Source organism: Lissotriton helveticus, chromosome 6, assembly GCF_964261635.1.
Source record: "Lissotriton helveticus chromosome 6, aLisHel1.1, whole genome shotgun sequence".
Lineage (NCBI taxonomy): Eukaryota > Metazoa > Chordata > Amphibia > Caudata > Salamandridae > Lissotriton > Lissotriton helveticus.
The window spans coordinates 1,551,348,879-1,551,371,666 of NC_136067.1; the positions used below are offsets into that span (position 1 = coordinate 1,551,348,879).

General features: G+C 41.7%; 1 protein-coding gene across 5 annotated transcripts in view; it reads right to left on the reverse strand.

Moving 5' to 3' along the window:
* The window catches only part of CFAP61 (cilia and flagella associated protein 61), a 2,132,686-nt gene that overhangs the window by 2,065,041 nt on the left and 44,857 nt on the right, over window positions 1-22,788 (reverse strand). For all 5 annotated transcript variants that reach the window (XM_078649333.1, XM_078649336.1, XM_078649335.1 and 2 more), the window contains exons 2-3: window positions 11,484-11,638; window positions 6,933-7,089 (exon numbers count right to left, since the gene is read on the reverse strand). In XM_078649333.1, the coding sequence (XP_078505459.1) occupies window positions 6,933-7,089; window positions 11,484-11,626 (300 nt within the window). In that variant the 5' untranslated portion in view covers window positions 11,627-11,638. The remainder of the gene's footprint in view (window positions 1-6,932; window positions 7,090-11,483; window positions 11,639-22,788) is intronic.

A 22,788-nucleotide genomic window follows, 5' to 3' on the forward strand; every position in this document is an offset into this window, starting at 1 on the left:
TTTCTCAAGACCCGTGCTTGTCTGCCCACCCCGATAAAAGTGCCAATCACTGTCTGCAAAGCCACTAGATCAGTCTCAGGGAGGGCAATTGGAAGGGCCTGAAAAAGATAAAACAACCTAGCTAAAATGTTCTGCTTCATTACTGCTATTCTGCCCTTCCAATTATAGGAATAAATTCCACCATTTGTATAGGTCACTCTCATCCATGTATTTTAACCTCCCATTTTTAATTTTCAGCAACTTCAATGACTACTCAATTATGGTGCTACCAAATGTACCATTCGGTGTGTAACACTATGCACTGCTTCAACGTATTTCCCGCTCCACTTTCTTAAAAGAGCAATTAAATAGTTCATTACACAGCTCTAAGCAGAGGAAAGCAATTCACCCACATACCTTCAATTAGATCTTGCCTGATCTCCAGCAGCAATGCTCTACTATGGAGCAGAAAAAGTAAACACTGTGAATGTTCTCCTGGCCTATGAGGGCAAAAAAAACATAGAACACATGTAGCTTATGGTTCTCCACTAGACCTCCGGTCATAACCTTAAGCTGATCAGCCAAAAGTGGATCAGACTGTTAGAGCTCTGGGCTCCCAAAAGAAGGGTGGGTCAATCTGAACATCTTGAGGTAACAGCTAATGGTTGTTATCCTTCAAGGGAGAACTGAAGCCAAACCGTTCACAGGAGGCTTCTTCCCGAAACGACATCAGTACCAAGACCATCCTCACCTGCAAAAACAGTGCAGGCCCTCCTAACAGCTTTTAACAGGATACCACAAAAACATTGTGCAAAGTTTTGACGCCTCTGACTTCCCAGTTAGCAACCTCCCTACCTTTACAGCTATTTACAGGAGGCCCCTGTGTTTCACAGATTCCTAGGTTCCAAGTGGCCCAAAAGGAACAAGCCGGCGCCTAACAATTTCATAACTAAAACAATAACTTCAATGGGAAAACATCATACTTTTATCCCTCTGCCATATACCTGAGCAATGTTGTACAAGGCATGATGAGAAATGTGTCTGCCTGAGGCCTGGTTTGTATCATAATGTAAAAACATTAGCTTTTAGACCTAAAACCTGGCACCTTTTCACACTAAAAGAGTGCATTTCTACTTGAATTTTAGTTCCATGTGGCCGAACAACCCTCCCACTAACGACGGGAACTGGAAATGCTGAGGACAAGTAACACAATGCGGTAGATTTTAGCAGAAAACAAGGTAGAGCCCTTTATTTAAAATAACTGGGTCAAACATGGAAGGAAGCATTATGTGTTCAGTAAATACGCGCACAATGCAAGTGCAATTATCGGACAATCGCAAATTGGAAAATGTTGGACAGAAATGCATGTACTGTACTTTCCGGCATCAGCATTTAGGAGACTGGCTGCCCTAACATTTGGACTCTGCGAGCCGAGCAGTTCGGATGCACCAGGCAATAACCAACAGATAGCTCAGGGAGACATTTAAATATTGTGAGAGTGCACATCGGCTCGCTTTGTTGAAATAATTTACTTAATAACGATAATTGGGCAGCTATTCAGAAACTGTATATGACAGAGAAATTAGTAAATGGCTGAAAACTGTACAGAGGAGGGAAGTAATTAGTCAATTACAGATGCGTCTAAGAAATGAGATAATGAGTGAATAGCTGAGTGCTGCTGAAGAGCACTAATTTATGTAGAACATTTTGTTTATCTTCCTATTAGTTCTATACAAGTTCCAGATTGGGGCAAACAAAAAAAAAAGAGAAATGTTACTCTGGGAGAAAATTTGCATATCATGAATAGGCAACAAAATGTGCAAATGAATGACCAATATTCAGGGCATTAGCATATGACTTAAAGCACAGATTCGGGTCACTTTAGAGGTCAGCCTGATGTACAACTATGTCACCTTTAAACACATTTACATGGCCTGAGAGCACTTCCAAGGTCAGCTTCATTGCATGATCAACATTCAGGATGTAGTATAGAAGGAATCACCAGTTTTTTGTGTTACTCTACTTTGTGTCATTTGTCTGTGAATCATGCGATTATTCTTGTTGTGTATTCTTACTTGATGTAGATATTGGTTTTTTGACCTTCCTTCCACCCTTTTGTAAAGCGCTCTGATAAGTTTCGGGTTCTTGTTCACGCTATATAAAACTTTATAAATAAACAAATAAACAAATATAGGGCAGAATCGGTGGGTCTTCCCTGAGGTGCAGTGGAGCGCCACAGGCTTTGGCAGTTGGGCAGCATGCCGCAACCAGATGGTGCCAGCGGGCTGGGGTACAGTTTACACCCTGGGAATTAAAGGCCATGCTCTGCTCTGGCATGGGTTGTGAGGGGCAGAAACCTATGTGACACCGGGCAGAGAACCTTGTGAATTCTTCAGAGAGGGATGGAAAACAAAGGTGCTCCAAGAGGAAGAAAAAGTGGGAATGGGACCTTGTCTGTTGTTTCTTTGTGGACAGCAGCCATCCTACATTAAAAAGATGTCCGTAGTCATCTATTGATAATCCTAATCACAGGTGCAGCAAAAGTGATCTCAATCACTCTTCGTTCGCGATCATCATTGGAAACCAATATATATAATATTTGTAATCATTCACTTTCATTATACAAATTACATGAGGAGGCCGGTAGACATCACCAACGGATAAAGTGACTGCAGCCCCAAAAATGACACATTGCTGCTTAGAGCCAGGACCTGGATAAAAGGAGGGAAAGGGAGGTCTGCTCAAGACCGGAGGGTAGGGAGACCACTTCCAGGACTTAAGACACACAGAAAGGCTGTCACTGAGGAGCACAGGATCTACAGTTTGTGGCATCCATTGGTAATAGAGGGCTGACAAACAGTACAAAAAAGGGGGAAAACAGAGGATCCACTAGAACAAAGGAAACAAGCATTGGCATAGCCAATAGGTCTCGCCTTAGGGACAGTATAAGTGTTTAGCTACACAGAATATTTTCCTTGGTGTAGCAGAACTGACAAATCCCAAGATCATGAGCTAGAAAGAAGATGCCATGCACTGTCAGTAATACATTCAAAATAGTTTACCACGGAGACAAAGGCACAGACAAGAAGGGGCTGGGAGAAAAATAGGAGCATAGATAGTCAGAGGAACAGGGCTGGAATAACGTAGAGGGAGAGAGCCAGAAAGCAGAACAGGCCAAAAGATGGCAGAACGCCACAAAATGAACACACCTTTGAAATAATAGCGCTCGTTAATAAGACGTTTTGCTCCAGATGAAAGAGTATCGGGTTTGTGAATTTGAACATGTGTTTTATGTTGGTTGTGCACAGGAGAAACAGATTAAGCGAAGCGAATAAAAGCACTCCCCAACCAGACTTTGTGTGTAAAAAGAAGTCGGGGAGTTGCTCCGTATTGGTGTAGAGGGAGGACTGGGTGAATGGGATGAGGTTATGAAGTCAGTTCCAAGAATCCGAGTAAAGCGGTCCTGGTAGGCGAAACACTTAATGGTTTGAAAAGAAAATATCCATAAAACTCTCACTTGAGCGCAAGAGAGCATCCTTAATCTACAATACTGTGTGGGGCAAGCATTACACGTGTATTTTACCTGAACCTTCACTCTGGGTAAATAGCTGAAATAGTCGAATTTCTTAAAATGCAAAATGTCAATATATTTAGCAATTTCTGATGTGTCAGTGCCACACCCCTGCACTTTACGGTTGATTAACTGAACATACAAAAACAATGGAGAGAGCAAGGGTTATGTTCACCGGAGTGAACTGGGAGTACTCCTGTACCCCTGGATACAATAGTAGAAAAAACAAATGGAGGAGTACCACCAGTGAGAATTCACAAGTCGCTGTAGGGGTGGACGGTTTTCGCAAGGTGGAGGAAAACTCTTTTTATTAGAAACCCCTCACTCATCACCTAGTGATGACATGCTTCATCATCGGGGTCCACCCTAATGACCTAGCGTCATCAGGGTGTGCTTCAACACCTGATTGCAGTGGAGCAGGTTGTGAGTGGTGGTGCGTGAAAAAAATAAAAAGTAAGTGTGTTAAAAATTGTCCTGGTTTGAACTTGGAAAAATAAAGATTTTTTATTGGCAAGCAACTGGACAATGTTAAAATCGTGGCGAGATAAAATAAGGGCAGTGATGAGCCCGTGTATCTCTTTATGTGTTGGGTCTACATGTTTCAACCTTAGCGGTTATGGTGAACCAGGTTTTCGTCAGGACCTCAAAACCAAGTTGGTGGATGGTCTGCGTCCCCTAAAAGACGCACCCAATCCTCCCACATGGGACCACTGAATGGCGAAAATGTGCCCGTGGTGTTAGCTCGCTCTACAATGGGTGAGCTCTAAAAATCAAAACACTCTCAGTGGAGTGTTCAAGGACTTCATGGGGCAGGGGAGGTTACCCTCGTGAATAAACGTATTAGTTTGACGCCGAGGATTTCAGCTTGTAACCTACTGCCTGCACCGCCCCGTTAGACTGAAGTCCTTGAACACTCCACTGAGAGTGTTTTGATTTTTAGAGCTCACCCATTGTGGAGCGAGCTAACACCACGGGCACATTTTCGCCATTCAGTGGTCCCATGTGGTAGGATTGGGTGCGTCTTTTAGGGGACGCAGACCATCCACCAACTTGGTTTGGAGGTCCTGACGAAAACCTGGTTCACCATAACCGCTAAGGTTGAAACATGTAGACCCAACACATAACGAGATACACGGGCTCATCACTGCCCTTATTTTATCTCGCCACGATTTTAACATTGTCCAGTTGCTTGCCAATAAAAAATCTTTATTTTTCCAAGTTCAAACCAGGACAATTTTTAACACACTTACTTTTTATTTTTTTCACGCACCACCACTCACAACCTGCTCCACTGCAATCAGGTGTTGAAGCACACCCTGATGACGCTAGGTCATTAGGGTGGACCCCGATGATGAAGCATGTCATCACTAGGTGATGAGTGAGGGGTTTCTAATAAAAAGAGTTTTCCTCCACCTTGCGAAAACCGTCCACCCCTACAGCGACTTGTGAATTCTCACTGGTGGTACTCCTCCATTTGTTTTTTCTGATTAACTGAACAGCCAGAGAGAAAACTGTACAACACAGAGCATTGAAATGTTTAGAACCCCCCACCGCCTCCATGACTTGAGGAGCATATTTCGCAATCTCAAGAAGCTGTCAGTCATCCGACGAGAACCATTTGTGTCCCCTTCAAAAGATATGTCCCTGAGATAAGAAATAGCAGGGAAGCCTTGAGCAAGGCATGTGTCAAATTTTCAAGCATTCTTGCAGATAGCGCATGCGCGCTGGCTAGGCTCGACGTAAAATGGGATGGAACAAGATTCCACATTTACAGATGGCCAGTGGCTGATTCCTTATAGAGGGAGATGGATGGAGAGAGGCCCGAAAACACTATTTACAATAGAAACCAGAAATGCTATTTTACCTTGTTATTGTCCCAGCTAACCTCTTCTCTCCTTCTCTGTTGCTCCCAGGCTGGGAAACAACTAAGAAAGTTGCATATTAAGTTTTGACAAGTGCAGAACATGATGACAGATGGTTTAGTTTTATATAGGATTTCATCATATTAACTTTGTAAATTGAGGGCTTACACCTGGCTTCTGATTGTGTGATTTTGGTTTTATGAACTGATGCTAATAAAAAATACTAAAACGTTAAAGTGACTACACATCTCTCCTAGGCATCTTTGCAGTGCTTTATGGGCACCCAATTCTCATTGAAAACACCACGAAACCCGGGCCATCACATTTTAGACTACATTGTAATAGCCATTTTATTTCTCATCTTGTAAAAGAACAGGTTTGTTTTTACTACTGGGATGATCGCTTGCTTGTTTTGCCAATGCGTTTCATCTACCGCTCTTATCACTTTGCAAGAGTGGCTTGGCCTGGCCTACCTATTAGCTCCCACAGGTTGACAGAAGTATTATTATTAGGTAGACCATGAAGGTATTTTTTATTAAAAGGAAACATGAAAATATTCTCAAACCTATTTAAATATTTTTTTGTTTTCTGTGTATTCTTCCACTGTGTGCAGTATTAGCATTACCTTCAAAACCAGGCAAGTATTCCAGTCATGATGGCATCAGACATATACATCCATACATGTTAAGACACATGGCCACTGAAAACCATAGTCACATATAGGCAGTTACATTACATAGTTACACAAACATATGCAAACAGACACACAAACACACGTCCTCAAACAAAATTAGCATGTCTGTTTTTGTTTTGAAATGAGAGTACTCTTAGCACTTAGCAAATTTTGTGTAGCAAATTGTTGAATGGGTAAATCCAAAAATGAGTCAACATATGGGTTGATAAATGGGTGAGGATTGGCTGGATGGATGGGAGTACATAAAGGAATGGGCAAGTGGACACAAAGTCATATAGCTGGATGAGTGTACGGATGGATGAATGGTGTAGAATATGTGTGGTATGATTAGTGAGTCGATAGATGAATACAGTCATACTGGCAGCAGCATGTTATTCTTCCTTCCTTGCGAGGAGCACACTCTCGCATGGATGCACTGTCCCATTCATCCATCACTACACGTAATCACTGATCCAGGTATCTATCCACAATCACTCATGTGGACACACCTGCATAACCCTTTCATTAATTGGCTTGTCTATCTATAATAATTTCCCACAAACATACATACAAACTCACCCATCACTTACCAAACACGTTACTAATAAAAAGCAGCTCTATTGGATTTTCTAATGCTTGTTTTTTGTAAGGGGGTTGATGCCTTTCTGCAGGAATTCTGATATACATTAGATGGTACTCTAATCACTTTCACTATATGTGGAGTGGAATTGTTCATAAAAGAATAGGCAAAATACCCTAAATAATAATGAATCATTCTCAAAGTGGATCAAATAAACAAAAGGGGTCATGATCCAAGCAAAATGGACAACCAGATGGTCATACTTACTGTGCACTTTGCGCTGTTGTCATAGTTCTTATGCAGCCACGATTCCCAGTCCGCCTGGTCAATAGCATCATTCCAGCTGGGGTAGTCCACAAGTGCTGCATGTGCAACAACTTCATTCTTTTCATTGCTGATCGTCACTGCCAGGTTTGCTTTCTCACTGAAGTGAAGAAGGCGACATAGTCGGTCATTCTAAAGCAAGTTTATAGGTACAGAACACTATGAAATCTACAAATTTACAGGAAAGCAAATATGGGGCCCTCTTTTTATGTTTCAACTTCAGTCAACTTAATCTGCCTGTAGTCACAAACCTATTGTCTAATATATATACACATACAGTGGGCTTTGGGACAGCTTTTTCCTCTTGATGGGAAGACTTTCTTCTCATACTCATTTCCCTGCTTCTTAACCAGGTTTCTGATCCCTATTCTACTTGTCCCGCCTTTGGAGCAGGTCTTTACTGTGTTAGGATTGAATGACTTGTGCCCTTTCCCTCTTGCATTCAGGGAACCTCATTTATCTTTCCCTTCTAGCACTCCATGGGAGAGCATGTGCTTTTTTGCTTTCTCCTTCATATGCTGCCTCCCCGCTATATCCCCCACATCTTCATTTTGCTCTCCCCTACTCCCAACAGCTATCGCAATATTTGTATGCTTCCCTAACCGGCCAGAAGTGGTCAAAAATCGACTCAGCTTGGCTCGGACTTGGAAATGTGACATCATTCAAGAACAATGTTCTATGATAAGTTATGATAGTCATGCTAAGATCGAACATTATCCAACAGAGACTCAATCAGCTGGGTAGAGAGGAGTAGAACTATGGTTATTGACCCTTGAGGATACAGTTAAGAAAATGGTTATCATTTCATTACTAGCTGTATGACCTGAACAGATAAACAATAAAAATGGAAGCTCATGTAATGAGGTCCCTGTGTTACAAATCCTACACTGAGAATTACTTCAAACTAGCCAAATCAAGAGTTACAGATTTATTTGGGAACCTTTTTCTGCACATTTGTTTGAGAAGATCCCACTGTGCTTTAGGATCACGTCTGAAACGTAGTTTTGTATGTCTGTAACAAAACAAACAAAACGGTCACCTAGTTCAGCCCTTAAGAGTACCCCATGGCCTCAAAGTTTAGTCCTACGTGGCCTTTCCGCTTCTAGCTACTTGAAGGAAGGCTAGAGGGTAGAAGTGTTAGTGTTTTAGTGATGGAACAAATACACAGGTGGCCACGAGCCAAAACATATAGCATTTGTAAGTGAGAAAACCATCCTATAGCCCCTGACATCATCAGAGGGTCCCTTCGATACAGCCAACCACTTTATTTTACCTTAGAGATATAGGGTCAGTATTATCTTAGCTCCTTTTCAACTTATTATAGAAATAGTTGGAACACTGGTGTCCCTATATCTATAATAATCACCCTGCTAAAATCATGTAGTGGCTAAAGACTGGGAAAGGTTTTATAAGACACTCCAGAGAGTCACATAGGACTAAACCTCACTGCAGTTCCTTTGAGATGATATTTTATTTGTATTATTATGGAATTGTTTACGGTTATAGAAGTCATATGTTTGATTTGTTTCTGTAACCTGTTGTCCCTCCGTCTCACAATTATATACTTTCAGTAAGTATGGGCAACCTAATAATCAGAACGCTACCTTGTTTGCCCTGGACTTCGTTATTGTTATCGGCTATCAGGACGTTACCCTGAGGTTTGTTTTTAATTTCATGTTTGTTATCCACATGGTGGAGAAGTCATGCCTTTCCAGACTGATCTGTGGGAGTGGACCACAGCAGAATCATTGCCCATTGACTTTAAATTAGGATGCTAACAACCATGGTGAACTCAAATAAAAAAAGAATTTCACAAGACTGCAGAACCTCCATCACCTCGTGCATTCAATTTATATTCTGGCATTATAAAGAAGGTATTAAATCATAGCCCCTCACCACAACATGATTAGGTTTAGATGAGGACAGCAGTAGCTCTCTGGAATACTACATGTCATCAAGTCTTGTAAGTGTACAGCAAGACATAGTATACAGGTAGAGAGGGCTTTTGTTCAGCCCATTTCAGCCATTAGAGCTTTTATTTGTTTTTATGGATTTTACATTCATTAAATGGGTTGTCCACCAAGGCCAGGGCATTATGTGGTTAGTTACATTATCCCATTTGTATTCCCATTTGGTTTTGGCGATAAGGCTTCATGCTTTTGCTTATACATTTGCAGATCTGACATCACAATTGTGCATTGCTTTTTGTATTTATTTTTGCTGGCACAACAACATTTTAATTGCCGATTTATGGCCATTTTGTTTAGGAGTTGGGGCTATTTTGACGTATAAGCATTCAGTGGTGGCCACTTTGGAAAAATAGTGGTAGAGTGGGAGGAACTCGATTTAAAAAAAATCTGTGAAGGGCCCCTGCATCTCCTCTGTACTCATCTCTTCTTGGCAGCATGGAAGCACACTGGCTCCCAGATATCCCTAAGCCAATCATGACGCTGCTGTCACCAGCATTACAGCAGTATCGTGATTGGTCTGAGCGGCCTGGTTCAGCGCTCAGACAGGGTGTGGGAGCCTGTGCATGTTCTCTCCACCCAGCTGTGCAACATAGCCGGGTGGAGAAATGCTAAGTGCGCATGACGGTTTGGCTGGTCCAAGATGGCCATTCACACAGTCATGCACACTTATGATGCACACTATACCACTCCTCCTCCCTGTCCCTGTGACACAGCCCAGCCCCGCCCTGCACTAACCTGGCTTGGGCTGAATAAAAATGATAATAACGTAACGTTATTCACATTGCATTAACATTTTATTTTTTATTTTACACTCAGTGGGGCGACGCTTCCCCACGGTAGCGGAGGAGCCACCCCTGACATGGCAAAAAGGTATAGTGTTATTCACTAATCACTTTTGCGTGTTTGTTTTCCTTTGCTGTGATGATAACATGTTGTTAGCATTAGGGTCTTATAATCATCACAAAGTAAAAATAGGTGCGAACACAGACTTTCTGAAAGATACAACACAAATGCTACCCTTTTGTGTACGCTTCTTAGCGAATATATGCACCCTCATAAAATTCCCCAAAAACATATGTTTGTGATACACTCTTCTACTCCAACATTTTTAAGGCACGTCTGCAATCTTACCACATTTCTCTTGAGCCTTTTCCTAAACAGGAACATATTAGATAGGGGGCCTCAGAGCTATATATTAGATGGGGGGGCTTCAGAGCAACATATTAGATAGGGGCCTCAGAGCTGGTGGTTGCCAGTGGTGCCAACTGGCACTCATTTCTGAGGAATAGCACTTATTTTTCCTCAATAGTCTTGAGTTAGAGCAAGAGAGCTAGAAACACAAAAACGTATAGACGGATGAAGAGAAAGACAGAAAACAATGACACGGGGAGAAACCAGGGATTAAGAAAAACAAGCAAGAGTGAGACAAAAAGACTGGGGTGTCTAGTGGTAAAGAGGCTTGAAGTGGAATTAAGAGAATGCAGTATTGGTATTCAGCCCCACATTCTTTGATGGTGTCAAATACGGGCTTCTGGGCACACTTTGGGCCCCAGCATTATTCTTTTACAAATTAAGCACTGGATAGTTTGGGGCTTGCATATTCTTTAGCTCATGTTTGCTAGCTTGCACCTACGCCTGCTTTTTTAACTTGTTTTCCCACTTGCCACTTGTAATCATCGCAATCATTTACTGTTCAACCACGTGCTGTGTCCTGCAAGTGCACTTTCGGTTTAAACTTCTCAAAATATTTAAAAACACTTAGGAAACGGATACTTGTGCATAAAGGCAACGTGCCAACACTAGTTTTGTTACCAAAAGCAGACATATAGTGAGGACCCAGCCCTAATTCAATCTCCACAATCGAGCTCATAGCATTTAATTACCACAGTATTTCATTCACTATATTGGGGTATTACATTTTCACTACACAATGTTACATCAACGACAAAAAATTCCTTTCATTGCTGGTAAACATCTCAGCTGAGGGCAGCATAGAGCATCAGATGGAACAAAATATCTAATATGCTCTTATTTTGCTACATTTGCCTATTAAGGCCAAGACTTACAATGCAAACTTCATCCTCGGACTCCTTGTCCTAAAACTCGTTTGTGAGAAGAGTGCTAATACAACTGCTAAAGTGGCCCTGCTCCCAGCCTTTATATTTGTTTAGCCCATTATACTGTTTCATTGTGGGATTATCTTTCTAGGACAGGTGGGTGCAACAAACACACACATACACAGGCCACCACCCCCACGCCACCACCTCAACTATTACTCAAGACTTCCTTCAACAAAAACCCAGACCTATTGGCTTTGCCCATGCTTGTTATGTCTTCAAATGATTTCGTAATTGCCAGATCTTGACATATTTCAATCTTATTTTGCACTGAATAGAATACACCAATAAAATCCACTTAGCTTTCTACAACACTTTCCTCACTCAAACCTTCAGAAGTGGATTGCTAGTGTGATTTGCACATATAAAAAACAGATCACCTACTTGACATTCACTTTAATACTTACAGAAGATAAGTGACGTTTATCCTTCCAAATACCTCTTCTGTAGCTTCATTTATAAGACTGGTGATTCCTGCTATATCCGAGGTCTCTGTTCTTCTTGTGTGTATCACCTCTGTTTCTCCATTTGTAGAGGCTATAGCCGTCATTGTTCCAATTTACTAAAATAAAATTAAAAACTATAATTTTTAGAAATGATAAAACTATGAAAGAAGCTCTTTTTATTCCAAATATGAAATGGTGCATTAAAAGTGTATCTACGCAATACTAAGTGGCCAACTATGGGCGACCTGCAGAGAGAGAAGTGGGCACAAAAATGGCACTTTGCTGATGGAGCCAGCGGGGTTGCCCCATTTCACTGAAGAACTGAAATTAAACTCAATACAAATTAAATTATTTGAAGTAAGGAAATACAATATTCAATAGCTTTGGCAAGGCTTTTGACGGTTTTAATAGGAAACGTGCAGTGAAGATGGAAAAAAAAAATTAAATTGGAAATTTGAAAGATTGTACCAACTGACAGTGAAAACAATTAGATTATTTCATACTCTCAGGATTTTGCAGACAATTTGTTGAAATATTAACAAAAATAGGGAAAAGAATCAGACAGGTAGTGCCAGTGGACACCTCAACTGCTTCTCGTCTCTTCTCATTCACGAGCTTTCCCATTGAAGATCTCCTGTTTAGAACCTGTAAACTAATGTTTCAGGTACATTATAGCCAGTTCTCTCAGTCTGAGTTGACAACTCCAAGTTCGGAGACAGTGCAGCCATCAGCCCAAGTCCTCAAAGATGTTATGAGTATTCTTTTTCTCCGAAATAGAAGGAAAAGCATTATTTTCCATCAGATTGCATCAGTCATGGTTAATTTTTGGAAAGGTCACAATTTAAAACAAGGTATTTTGCCCTGATCCTCTACAACAGCTGAGTTGCAAATGGGGAGCAAGAGCTGGGCACCCTAGCTGAGGCCAACTGGTCTGAGGCTTATACGGCCCCCATCCTAGCAGTGTCAACATGATTTAAATTGATATAGCTGAAATAGTATTACAGAGCAGACTCTGGGAAATGAAAAGAAGCCCAGATCAAGATGTACATCAGAGATCAGCACGTTTCTTTCCACACCTCATGGACATGCCGAGTAATTCAGTACTCCTGTACCTGAATCCATGATGTATTAGCTCATATTTGTCGGAGACCCATTTCACCTGAACCCAAGCTAGCGTTGTTGGAGTTGATGGAAAGGGGCAGACCGGGGATACTCTCTCATTAGTAACAATGAGTATGATGGTAGCCAAAAGGGACATTGCATGGCACTGGAGATCCGACAAAGAACGCCTCTAAACTAATGGATCCGAGGCATGGGCTATTGCGTCAAGGCGGAGGAGTGAGTCTTTAAAGCCAGTGAATGCCCCAAAAAATATCCAAAAGTTTGTGGTTGAACATTTCTAGGGTATATTTCTAAGCTGTAGTTAGATAGGTTTCAAGCATCAGCACAGCGAGATCTAAATCGAATGTTTTGCATCTGCCAATGTACTAAATGAAACAGTAGTGTGCGTTGCTATGCCTAGCAGTACATATTTGTCATTAAAACAATGAAAAGAGTTGCAAAAATAAAACATTAGGGATTATGGAATCCATAATAATGGTGCGGCCTCCAAATGAGGTCCTGTTATCTTCCTGCCAATATATTGCTGGTCAAAATGCCTTTATTGGTAGTTGAAATAACTTTATGCATTTTTATTCTAAAACAGCTACATGCAATGAGTGATGGAGCAACATGACTAAGATCAAGAGGGTAACAGAGTGTCCAAGGGGTGATGCTACCGTTCGGGAAAATCTATGTCTTCAGCCACTTCCTGGTTTTGTTTCAAAATGAAGCGCAACTGATGGGAGTTCTTCTGCCAAGATAACAGAAGGCTCTGCTACCTTCGGGTGCCCTCTTAATTTTGGGGATGTAAAGTATCTAGGTATCAACAAAGTCCATATGCTGTTGGGCGATTGGGGGGTAAAATTTTGAAGATCGTGAACTCGAGGCCTAACCAGTTTAGGGTTTACTGGCTGATGAAAATGGCTTCAAACAACAATACTAGAATAACAACAGTTTAGTAGTTTAAAAGTACTGAAAATAGATGATACTTTAATAAAAAAATGTATGCCGCTCAATGTATCAGCCAGTGAAGAATGAAAATATTCCGAGATTGGCATGCCAGAATTCAATCTCATTACTTACACACCATACCAGATATCAGCTTTTAACTCACAAAGAGCAGTCAGAAAAGGTGGGATGTGAGTGTTGTTTGTAACAGAAGCCATGCAATTGCATTTAGTACTTTCTGGAGTAACAGCTGACAGACTGGAAGGCCCAAACACACAAAAAGTAGTCTATTGGTATGAATCTTGTCTTTTATTTGGGGTTTATTTCCCTTCAAAACCACCTGCTCATGCCCAGCCTCTACTGGTGCAGACTCATTTCTTCCTCTTTCCCGTTTTCTACCTTGTACTCTACCGCTTTCTATAAAAAGCCTCAAACTGATCGAGGCACACACTGTCTGGTTGTTAAGCAATAGTGAGCCTCTGAGGTATTTCTTTAATTTGTTTTCTATAGCGCGAACTTCGCCAAAGGGTTACCACTGGACCATCTGTTCTGCTAACTTCGCCAAAGGGTATTAGAGAACTTTAAAAAAAGGAACAAAACATAAGTAAAAAATAATAATAAACACAACCGATTAACATGTTCAGCGTAGGCTAAACACCAATCAGAAGCATGGAGCGGTGGTAAAAGAGTCTACCAAGAGGATAGAGATGATAGTAGGGAAAAGAGTCAAATATGTAAGAAAATCAAGACAACAGGAAAAAACAAAAAAGGTGAAACCAAGAAAGGTATACAGAATATGGAGAAGAGTAGAAGCTTTGAAAGGGCAGAGGAGAGGTTGGACCAGGAAGGTGGGGAGGAATCAGGTGTGGCCCATTAATAGTCAGGCAATGGGGCAGGATATTAGAAGAGTAGGTAATGTTCTCAGTCTCAATTGAAATGTGTTTCGAATAGGGGGAATGTTAACTCCTTTTTAAAAGATGCAAGACGGTACGATGAGCAGGTGGAAGGCAATTCCAAATGTTTGTGGTGCTCCAGTGTGATTGCTTCATGCACTACACTTGTTTGAATGTAGGAGGCTCAAGGTGAAGTTATTCTGCATTTCTCAACACTTGTTTGCATTGGTAAAGTTCATTGTCACAAAGAAACAAATAGACAGACTTGTCATTAGTATTAACTTAATTCACAGGGAAATCACCAAGGAAGATGCTGGCCTTCGAGATTTACCTGTTGGGCCTTAATAATGGACTGCATGTATTCCTCAATGACTGTACCCCCACCCATCTCTGTCACAAGGAACTGGGACTAGAGTTCATAGAGGATCACATTGCTAGTACCCCTTTGCGTTAATGGGCAAAAATGTGGCTGTCTAAAGAGCTAATGTTTTCACGAGAAGTAATTAAAGAATGCAAAACTTGGCCAATGCTCTAAAAATACCATGGCTCCGCTTCTTGAGGGACAAATATCATGCGATAGGATTGGGCCACTTTTAGGACAACCCTGAAAGTATCCCACCGAATGCTAAAGCCACTATCAAAGAGTCGTTCTACTTCAGGGCCAATGGGCGCTATCTAGAACAAGATGAGATCGGCCTACCACATATGTCCCTGATCCCATTGCAATACTATCTATCTTTTACTAATGATCTGCAGACTAGATTTTATTTCACCAGATTCCGTCTACGCACTGTGCACTTTTTGTTGGCATTTCCACGTCAGAGGGTAATGACAAGCTCATACCTTGTCCGTGTGACAACTCTACAAGACAAAGCACTATGCACTTTATTCTATTTTGCACCTTATACAAATGTGAGGAGTAACTTTATTAGTCCTAATATTAAGGAAAATCCCCCCCTGCACACACATTGATGGTTTTAACTTCCTGCACACATTGGCTAACCCAGATATTTGCATCGCGGTAGCCAATTACATAAAAGTTTCTATGGCTATCAGAAAATGCTATGAGTAAGAGCTACCATACAATAAATGCTCTTATTTCAGGCTGTCTTAAACCGTTCACTGTAGATTTAGAATCTTATGCCTTGGGAATTTTATGAACTGTGGTAATACAATGCCGCTTCAATTCATTTACTGTATGTGTTGGACTTGGCCCTTTTTGGCTAAAGTTCCCTAAACTTTTTGCCTTCCCCTAGACCTTTTTGCTGACATGGTGTTGCCAACTTAGATGCTTTGGGCACTTTGCAACTGCTGAGCAGTGTCAAAGTGCAAGTTCTCCCTGTGTATAGCGTAGTGGTAATTGGTTGTCCATGATTGGTATGTTTGTCTTACTAGTAAAGTACACTATGTGTGCCAGGGCTGGTAATGCAAATGCTACTAGTGGGCCTGCAGCACTAATTGTGCCACCCACCCAAGTAGCCCTAAAGAGAGAACTCAGGCCTGCCACTGCAATGCCTGTGCGCAGCTTGTTAAACTGCCTTGTTGTCCTGACAAGTGCACCCACTTGCCAGGCCTTACCCTTCCCTTTTTATGCACATCAGACACCCCTATGGTAGGCCAAAGGAACCCCCCTGGGCAGGGTGTAGTGTATGTGAAAGGTAGGACATGTACTAAGGTGTGTACCATGTCCTGACAGTGAAAGACTGCCAAATTCCTTTTTTCACTCTTGCAAGGCCATCTTGCCCATAGGTCAGAATGGGGGAGGCTGTGTAATATGCTTTCAGCCTATATTCCTATAGGCTTAAGATGGAGAGGTGAAGTTTAGTGTGCCTGAACTCACAATTTAATAACATCTTTTTGTGAAGGTGGTTTTTGAATTTTGTGTTTAGAAACCACGCTTTTAGAAGGTGTCCTTCCTTTCCCTTACTTAGAAGCAAGGGTCCCTATTTGGACTAAGGTACCTACCTCAGCCAACTAGAGACCCCCAGTTCTAACAGTATGTGAAGAATTTTATGTTCCTGGAATTTTATGTATTGTCTTTTTAACCTATTGATTGTAATTGTTTTATATACCGTGTTAATTTTACTATAAACTTTAATGGTTCTTTTAACCGAAATAAAGTTATTCTTGACTTGACTGTGTTACTCTTGACTCGAGGGTGTTAGATGATGTTTAACCTGAAGCTAGAGGCATTACGTGCAAAGACTTCCAGTGATAAGTATTGAAAGGAGTGGTACTGATCAGCAGGAAGTCTTTTACAACAGATCGTATTCTTATGTATTACTGACATTTCTGTCCTCACAGTCGTTACAGAGAATGGAATAATACAGAGGAAAAAGAAGATCCAGAAGATTGAGGTTTCTTTGAACCCGGTGTCAGTATGAATTAGGATATTTAAGTCGAGGTTCACAATAGAGTTAGAATTTTCCAAACAAGGCTTAACTGCTGAATGACAATTATGTGGCAGACAGAACAGAGAGGATTAGTTGGTTTTGGAAAAGGAAGTAACAAGGGATTTAGCAAGTACGTGAATACACTGATTAAATTCCACGATCTTAGATAATGGAAAGCACATGGAGGTGAATGATTAGCGATAGTTTAAATTGCTAACTTGGTTGGTGCTTGGATTCAAAGAGGGTTGGACCAAAATGTGGAATTGCTGGTGCTTCCTCACTGTGGGAGTGGGTGTTCTAGTCCAGATTATCAGTGAAATTCAGATTAGATCTGTTCAGTAGAGGATGGGTTTCAAGGACAGTATATGCATAAAGTAATGTGTGGACTGTGAGGTACCTGAAACATGACCAAGAGAAAAGGAGTTATAAAGAAGAAGAGGTCCTGGGAAAATCAGTGAAAGGAAAGGTCTTTTAAATAAAGAGAAAAAGTTTGGAGGTAGGGGTTTATAGAGGTGAAAGAAAGCAAAGTATATGTGAGAATCTTAGGTAATGAGTTAAGGTCTGGCCAGTGAGAAACGAGAAGGGGATACTAATTGAGTTAAATAAGGGAAAGAGAGAGGGCGGTAGTTTGAGTGATAAATCTGTGACCAGGAGTGGTTGGAAAGGGGGTATGTGAAGATATAAATACAGCTTTGTTAGTCAGACTTTAGCTACTTGGAACAACATACGAGTATGTAGCAGACAGATAAGTGGCGGATAAAGAGGGAAGAGATAAGGTAAAGAGACACAAATAGGGAGTTGACAACCAGCAGTGGCACTTGCCAGATTGAAGGAAATTGGTGCAAGCAGGGTATCAGAACAAGTCACAGAAGTGTCAGAAGACAGACATGAGAATGAGGGAGAAGATCAAAGCAAGCATCTAATTATTTGATTGAATAATGATCTGGCCATTGTTAAAAGTGGAAACTCATGGAGGTGCACACAGTTAGCTTCCACCCAGGATATTCAACACCTTATGAAGCGTCTGAACCCAAAGAGGACACTGCATGTGAAAAGTAGGTCTGTTGTGAAGTTTCAAATCTGGACACAGTTATATTGGACAGCAAGAAGTGTTTGGGGGAATTTTGTAAGTCTTATATTTGAAGATCTTTATAGCATATCTAGATAGATTGGGACATAAATGATCTTAGGAGAGTTAAGTCATGATTTCAAGTGTTTGGAAAGTGGGGGAAAGATTAAGTGGGTCATCCTTAAAACTGGCTAGGGTGGGGAGAGAAAAGCTAAGTATAAAAGAGATATGAGGAATTGTGAAACAAAGGGAAGGCAGTAACTCTGTGAACTGCCAAACTTTGAGTCAGGCCCTTTGAGCAGTGCCTGAGAGGAGTGAGATGGTGTAGAATGTAGGAATAGGTAACTGTAGAAATATGTAGCAGAAGATGCACTGTGGGAATTACATTACCAGTATTGAATTACATATAAACAGAATGGGAAGAGTTTCTCCTCACTTATAGGGAATTAATAGAACATAGAATATGTTTGGTAATCTTTTGGGTTCTTCAGATCAAGGCCTGGGAGTTTCCAGTGTTGACTTGATTATGATAGGTAGAACTTTAGAAGGTTTTCAGAATCATCTTATGCTAGATTTGTCAAAACCGCTACAAAGTCTCTATTGCTTCCAATAAAAATTTTCCAAGCGGTTACCATTTACTTTTTTCCACCCTGGGCTCTTCACTATTTTTATCTCATCAGGCTAAGCTCCCAGCCCAGTTTTCCTACAGCTTTGTTTTTTAGGATATGGCAGGACTCAGAGTCTGCTCATTTGACCTTATCCATACGGGCAGGTCTCATCGTGGTCTTTCTTCAGTTTCTAGAAGCTCAGGCAAGGGAGCAACTCAAGTCATTCTTTGAATTTTATTGCTATGAATTGAGGTTGGTGGGTGCTTTAGGTTACCTCTTCCGGGACCAACATGGCAATGACCTGTCTTCTGAAGTTCTCACTGTACCCATGTAGGAACAAGCAGGTTGATGAGATAATGAGGACGGGGAGGCAAAGGGGAACACCATGAGACCTTCAGAAGATAGTCTGCTCCACAAGGCTGCAGTTTCCTCACCTCCTTTTTCTATCTAGAGACTTCTTGGTCCTACTGAGGTACAGTATCTCCTCTAACAAATACAAGATCCAGACATAGTAATGCAATACCTTGGTAAGTACAATGGAGTGGTGGTCCTTCAGGAAGGGAGTTCAGCTACATAAACAATTTCCATTGGGACTGTGGTCAACCCTTTAAATCCACCAGAGCTATTGAATGATACACTGGACCAGGAGTCGTAAGGTGAGTGAGGTACATGATCACAGATATCCAATAGAAATTAGAAATACGACCTGTAACTGTCAGATACAGTTAGGAAGCTACTGGGCAGAGCAGTGCAAACGGACTACCGGATTTGTACTTAATGTGATCCCTAGCCGGAAGAGCTCTTTGCACAGCTGCTTCATTGATCTGCCATCTTGGTGCAAAAAAAAAGTACAGCCAGTGTTTCAGATTTTGAGTATGTGTTTGCCTCCACGAAAAAGCCATATTTCAATGCCTCTAGTCATAAAAAAAAAGGAAGCAAAGCATAGAACTATACCCGAAAGGATAACTGGCAATTCTAAATTCAGTCGTTGATGAGTTTAGAAAATTACCTTTGGGAAGTCCTTGATGTAGTCTTGGCAAGCAGGGAGACTAAAAGTATAGCCATGTTAATGAGCATGCGTGCAATACATCTGCAGGCCCAGTAGAGATGGTAGAACAGTGAACTAACTATAGGTAACTTTGACATACATAACACCAGACATGGCATTCACTTTTTAATTGATTATTCATATTTTGCATGCAAATTGTTACTGTGTGCACTCGAGTGCTATTCTACAGCATTTTCTTTTTCTGGGACAATGTGTATCTTTTCTATTATTTGCCGGACTTTGACTGCTTTTCTGAGAGGTAGTACTATGGATGTTAGTGGTTGCGGATATCCCTGCTACTATTCTCTATTGTAGGTTTAGAGACTCTTAACTCTGTCTTGAGCCCTTGTGTAGTTAGTAGGTGATAATTTGTCTTGTTTAGTGTTGTTCTAAACTGCTACATACCTGTCATGATTTTTTAGGTCTCGCCTGTCGATGCGCATGCGCATCGAGCTTGCGAGCCTATTGCGGCTTAAACAGTCTTTAACCAAGTTGCAAGGAATCGTGGCGATTCCTTGCAGTGCCCGTGACTTTTAAGCTCAATGCGCATGTGCATTGAGCTTAAAAGCGCGTGCACATCAGTTCCCTCAGCCGCAATCGCCGTCTGTTCCCTCAGCCGCATTCCTCCGACACCTTTTGAAGTGAAGCTTAGCTTCACTTCAAAGGCCCCGGCTTCTTCACACCCACATGCCGCTCTCCCCGCTCCGCCCCCTCCCGCCGTGTCCACTTCACTTTGACGGCCGCAGGCCGTCTCTCGTGTTTCTGCTTGTTTTTTAAACCTCCCATCTGGGATACACACTGACCTCGCACTGAGGGGTGTTGCGCATGCTGGTTTTGAAAACCTTTCCACAGTTAGCAACAGGCCACTTAAATGAGGGGCAACACTGATCTGTCTCGCCAGGAAATACAAGCTTTAAACAAAAACATTTAAAATTATGTTTTGCTGCACAGCGCTCAGAAAATGTGTAACCTCATGGGAAACCACTTCTTTCAACTTGCGCATCTCCCGGCTCCAAAATTCAAATAGATGCGTTATTTTTCCAAAAACATGAACACGTGAACTAAGAATACCGTGCTCTGCAGTCCCCAGGTTCGGCCGGCAGTTATAGCTCCGGTGAATTTCATTCTCCATATTTGGCACGACCCAATAAAATTGCTTCCTCTCCGATAGCAAATTCGGGATCGAAGTTCCCGTATGTTTCCACGTATGTAAATCCAGGTCTGTCTGCCCCAGAGACGGGCTGCCCGGCGTGCTCTATAAAACATGGAAGTAAATAGGCTTTCCTAAAGCCGTGGCTTTAAGCAGATTTGTAAAGCATTAGTACTAAACATTCCAGCCTTGTCATCTGGTTGTTTATGCTTCTTTTCAGCAATCACAGTATGTTAGCTTGGTGAAGATAATGCCTCTTTTTTTATATCTATGGCACACAGATGCAATGGACCTATTGCCGCCTGACACCACTGCAGCTCACCCCTCTCTGACCCTTTCTCATATTCTTTCTATTTGTGTCTGTCGCTCATTCTCTCTATGTCTTGCTGTCTCTATATGTCTCTCCCGCATCACCTCCCTCCCATCTTTCAGGCCGTGCGACAGAACTTTTTAAATTATTTCCAGGCTCCTCACAACTTGTTTATATAGCGCGGACTTTACCCGAAGGTGTCAGAGCGCTTCACAAACCCACTTCACTACCCACTACCCAACCCCTGCCGCCGGACAGCGGCACTCACAGCGGCTAACACGTCACTCACCCCACTGAAAATGTCACACTTAGCAAACCAAAACCTTGGCTGCTATGTGCATTTCTTAAACTGTATTCTCCTTATGTTTGTAACATTAAATTAGTCTGTGTATTGTCGGAATGGTGCCAACCCCGTAACGCACAGATCCGATGTGAGGGACCGCCTACTGGATTATAGTCATCACCCACCCTGTTCTCCTTATCTGGAAAAAATTCCTTCATTTAGATGGCCTCGCCCCCCCATTCACCCTTTAACCAGACCCCTCGCTATCTCTTCTTTAGCTGCCTAAATTACTGCCCACCGCTCCCCCTCCCGCTTTTTTGCCTCAGTCTAAACCCAATCAGTTCCCTCTATCCTGCCTTCTGATCCTCCCTTCAAGCGCTCCCCGTGACAACACAGTTCAGCACACAGAAATTAGCTTCCCTGCATCCCCCATGGGATGCAGGGAAGGTCTCGCTCCCTCCCTTCTCCAACCCCTCCCCACTCTCTCTCCCAGCACAGCACCATCAAAAAACCCCAGCCGACAGTGCAATAGGTCTCGCAGCATTTGAGTTAGAGCTTTTAGAAATGTTTATGGCTTTTTTTATTTGTAAATCTTTAGCATTGGCTACAGGAAACAAAAATGCTAAAGATTTTTAAAAAAAAACCATAAACAATTCTAAAAGCACTAACTCTAATGATGCGAGACCTATTGCATTTCCAATGCTTGTCTCATCATATTAGTGCAATGTCATCCCTTACAAAAACTACTAATATTGATTACATTTGAAAACAGCACATTACAAAATACTTTTAGCTGCAAGTTGGGTGGATTAGTATAGGAAAGTGGCGCTCTCAAGGAAAACGCATAGGAATTTGGTTCAATTAGAGTTGTGTGCGGTGCAAAGATGTTGGGAAACCCACACTATTCTCTAATACAGGGTCAAAGACCACAAGCAAAGTACACAGTAATCCTCTGAATACGCTAACATTGTGTATATAGTTAACAGTAATCATAAAACAACCGTTGTCTTCTTTAGTTCTGTAGTGAATTTCTTTTTAGTCTCTTCTCTTCAGAAAACGCCGTACTCGCAGACTGTGGAAGCGTTTATTGTAGCCGAGAATCTTGCCGGATTGGGCATCTGTTTGCAACTCCCCTTAATTTGAAGGTTTATACTTGGATAGCGCTTCTAGCGCTAATACTTAACTAGAAGTGAAGAGGGAACTTGATGACTTTTGGGTCGGAATAATCACAGAATCTAAGGGATCCACATGAAAATTCAATTGCCCAGAAAAAGTCACGGGATTATTCCCTATAAGGCGACCAAACACGTGTTGGCTAGGATCGAAAAGAATTGATTGCATATAACGGTAGGGAGGACAGTGGCAGTGTCTCCCCGACCCGCTGACGCCTCAGGTGACTGATAACCACTGTGCCTGCATGAACTGTTACGCAAATTGTTTTAAATACTGAAACGCTGATTTAA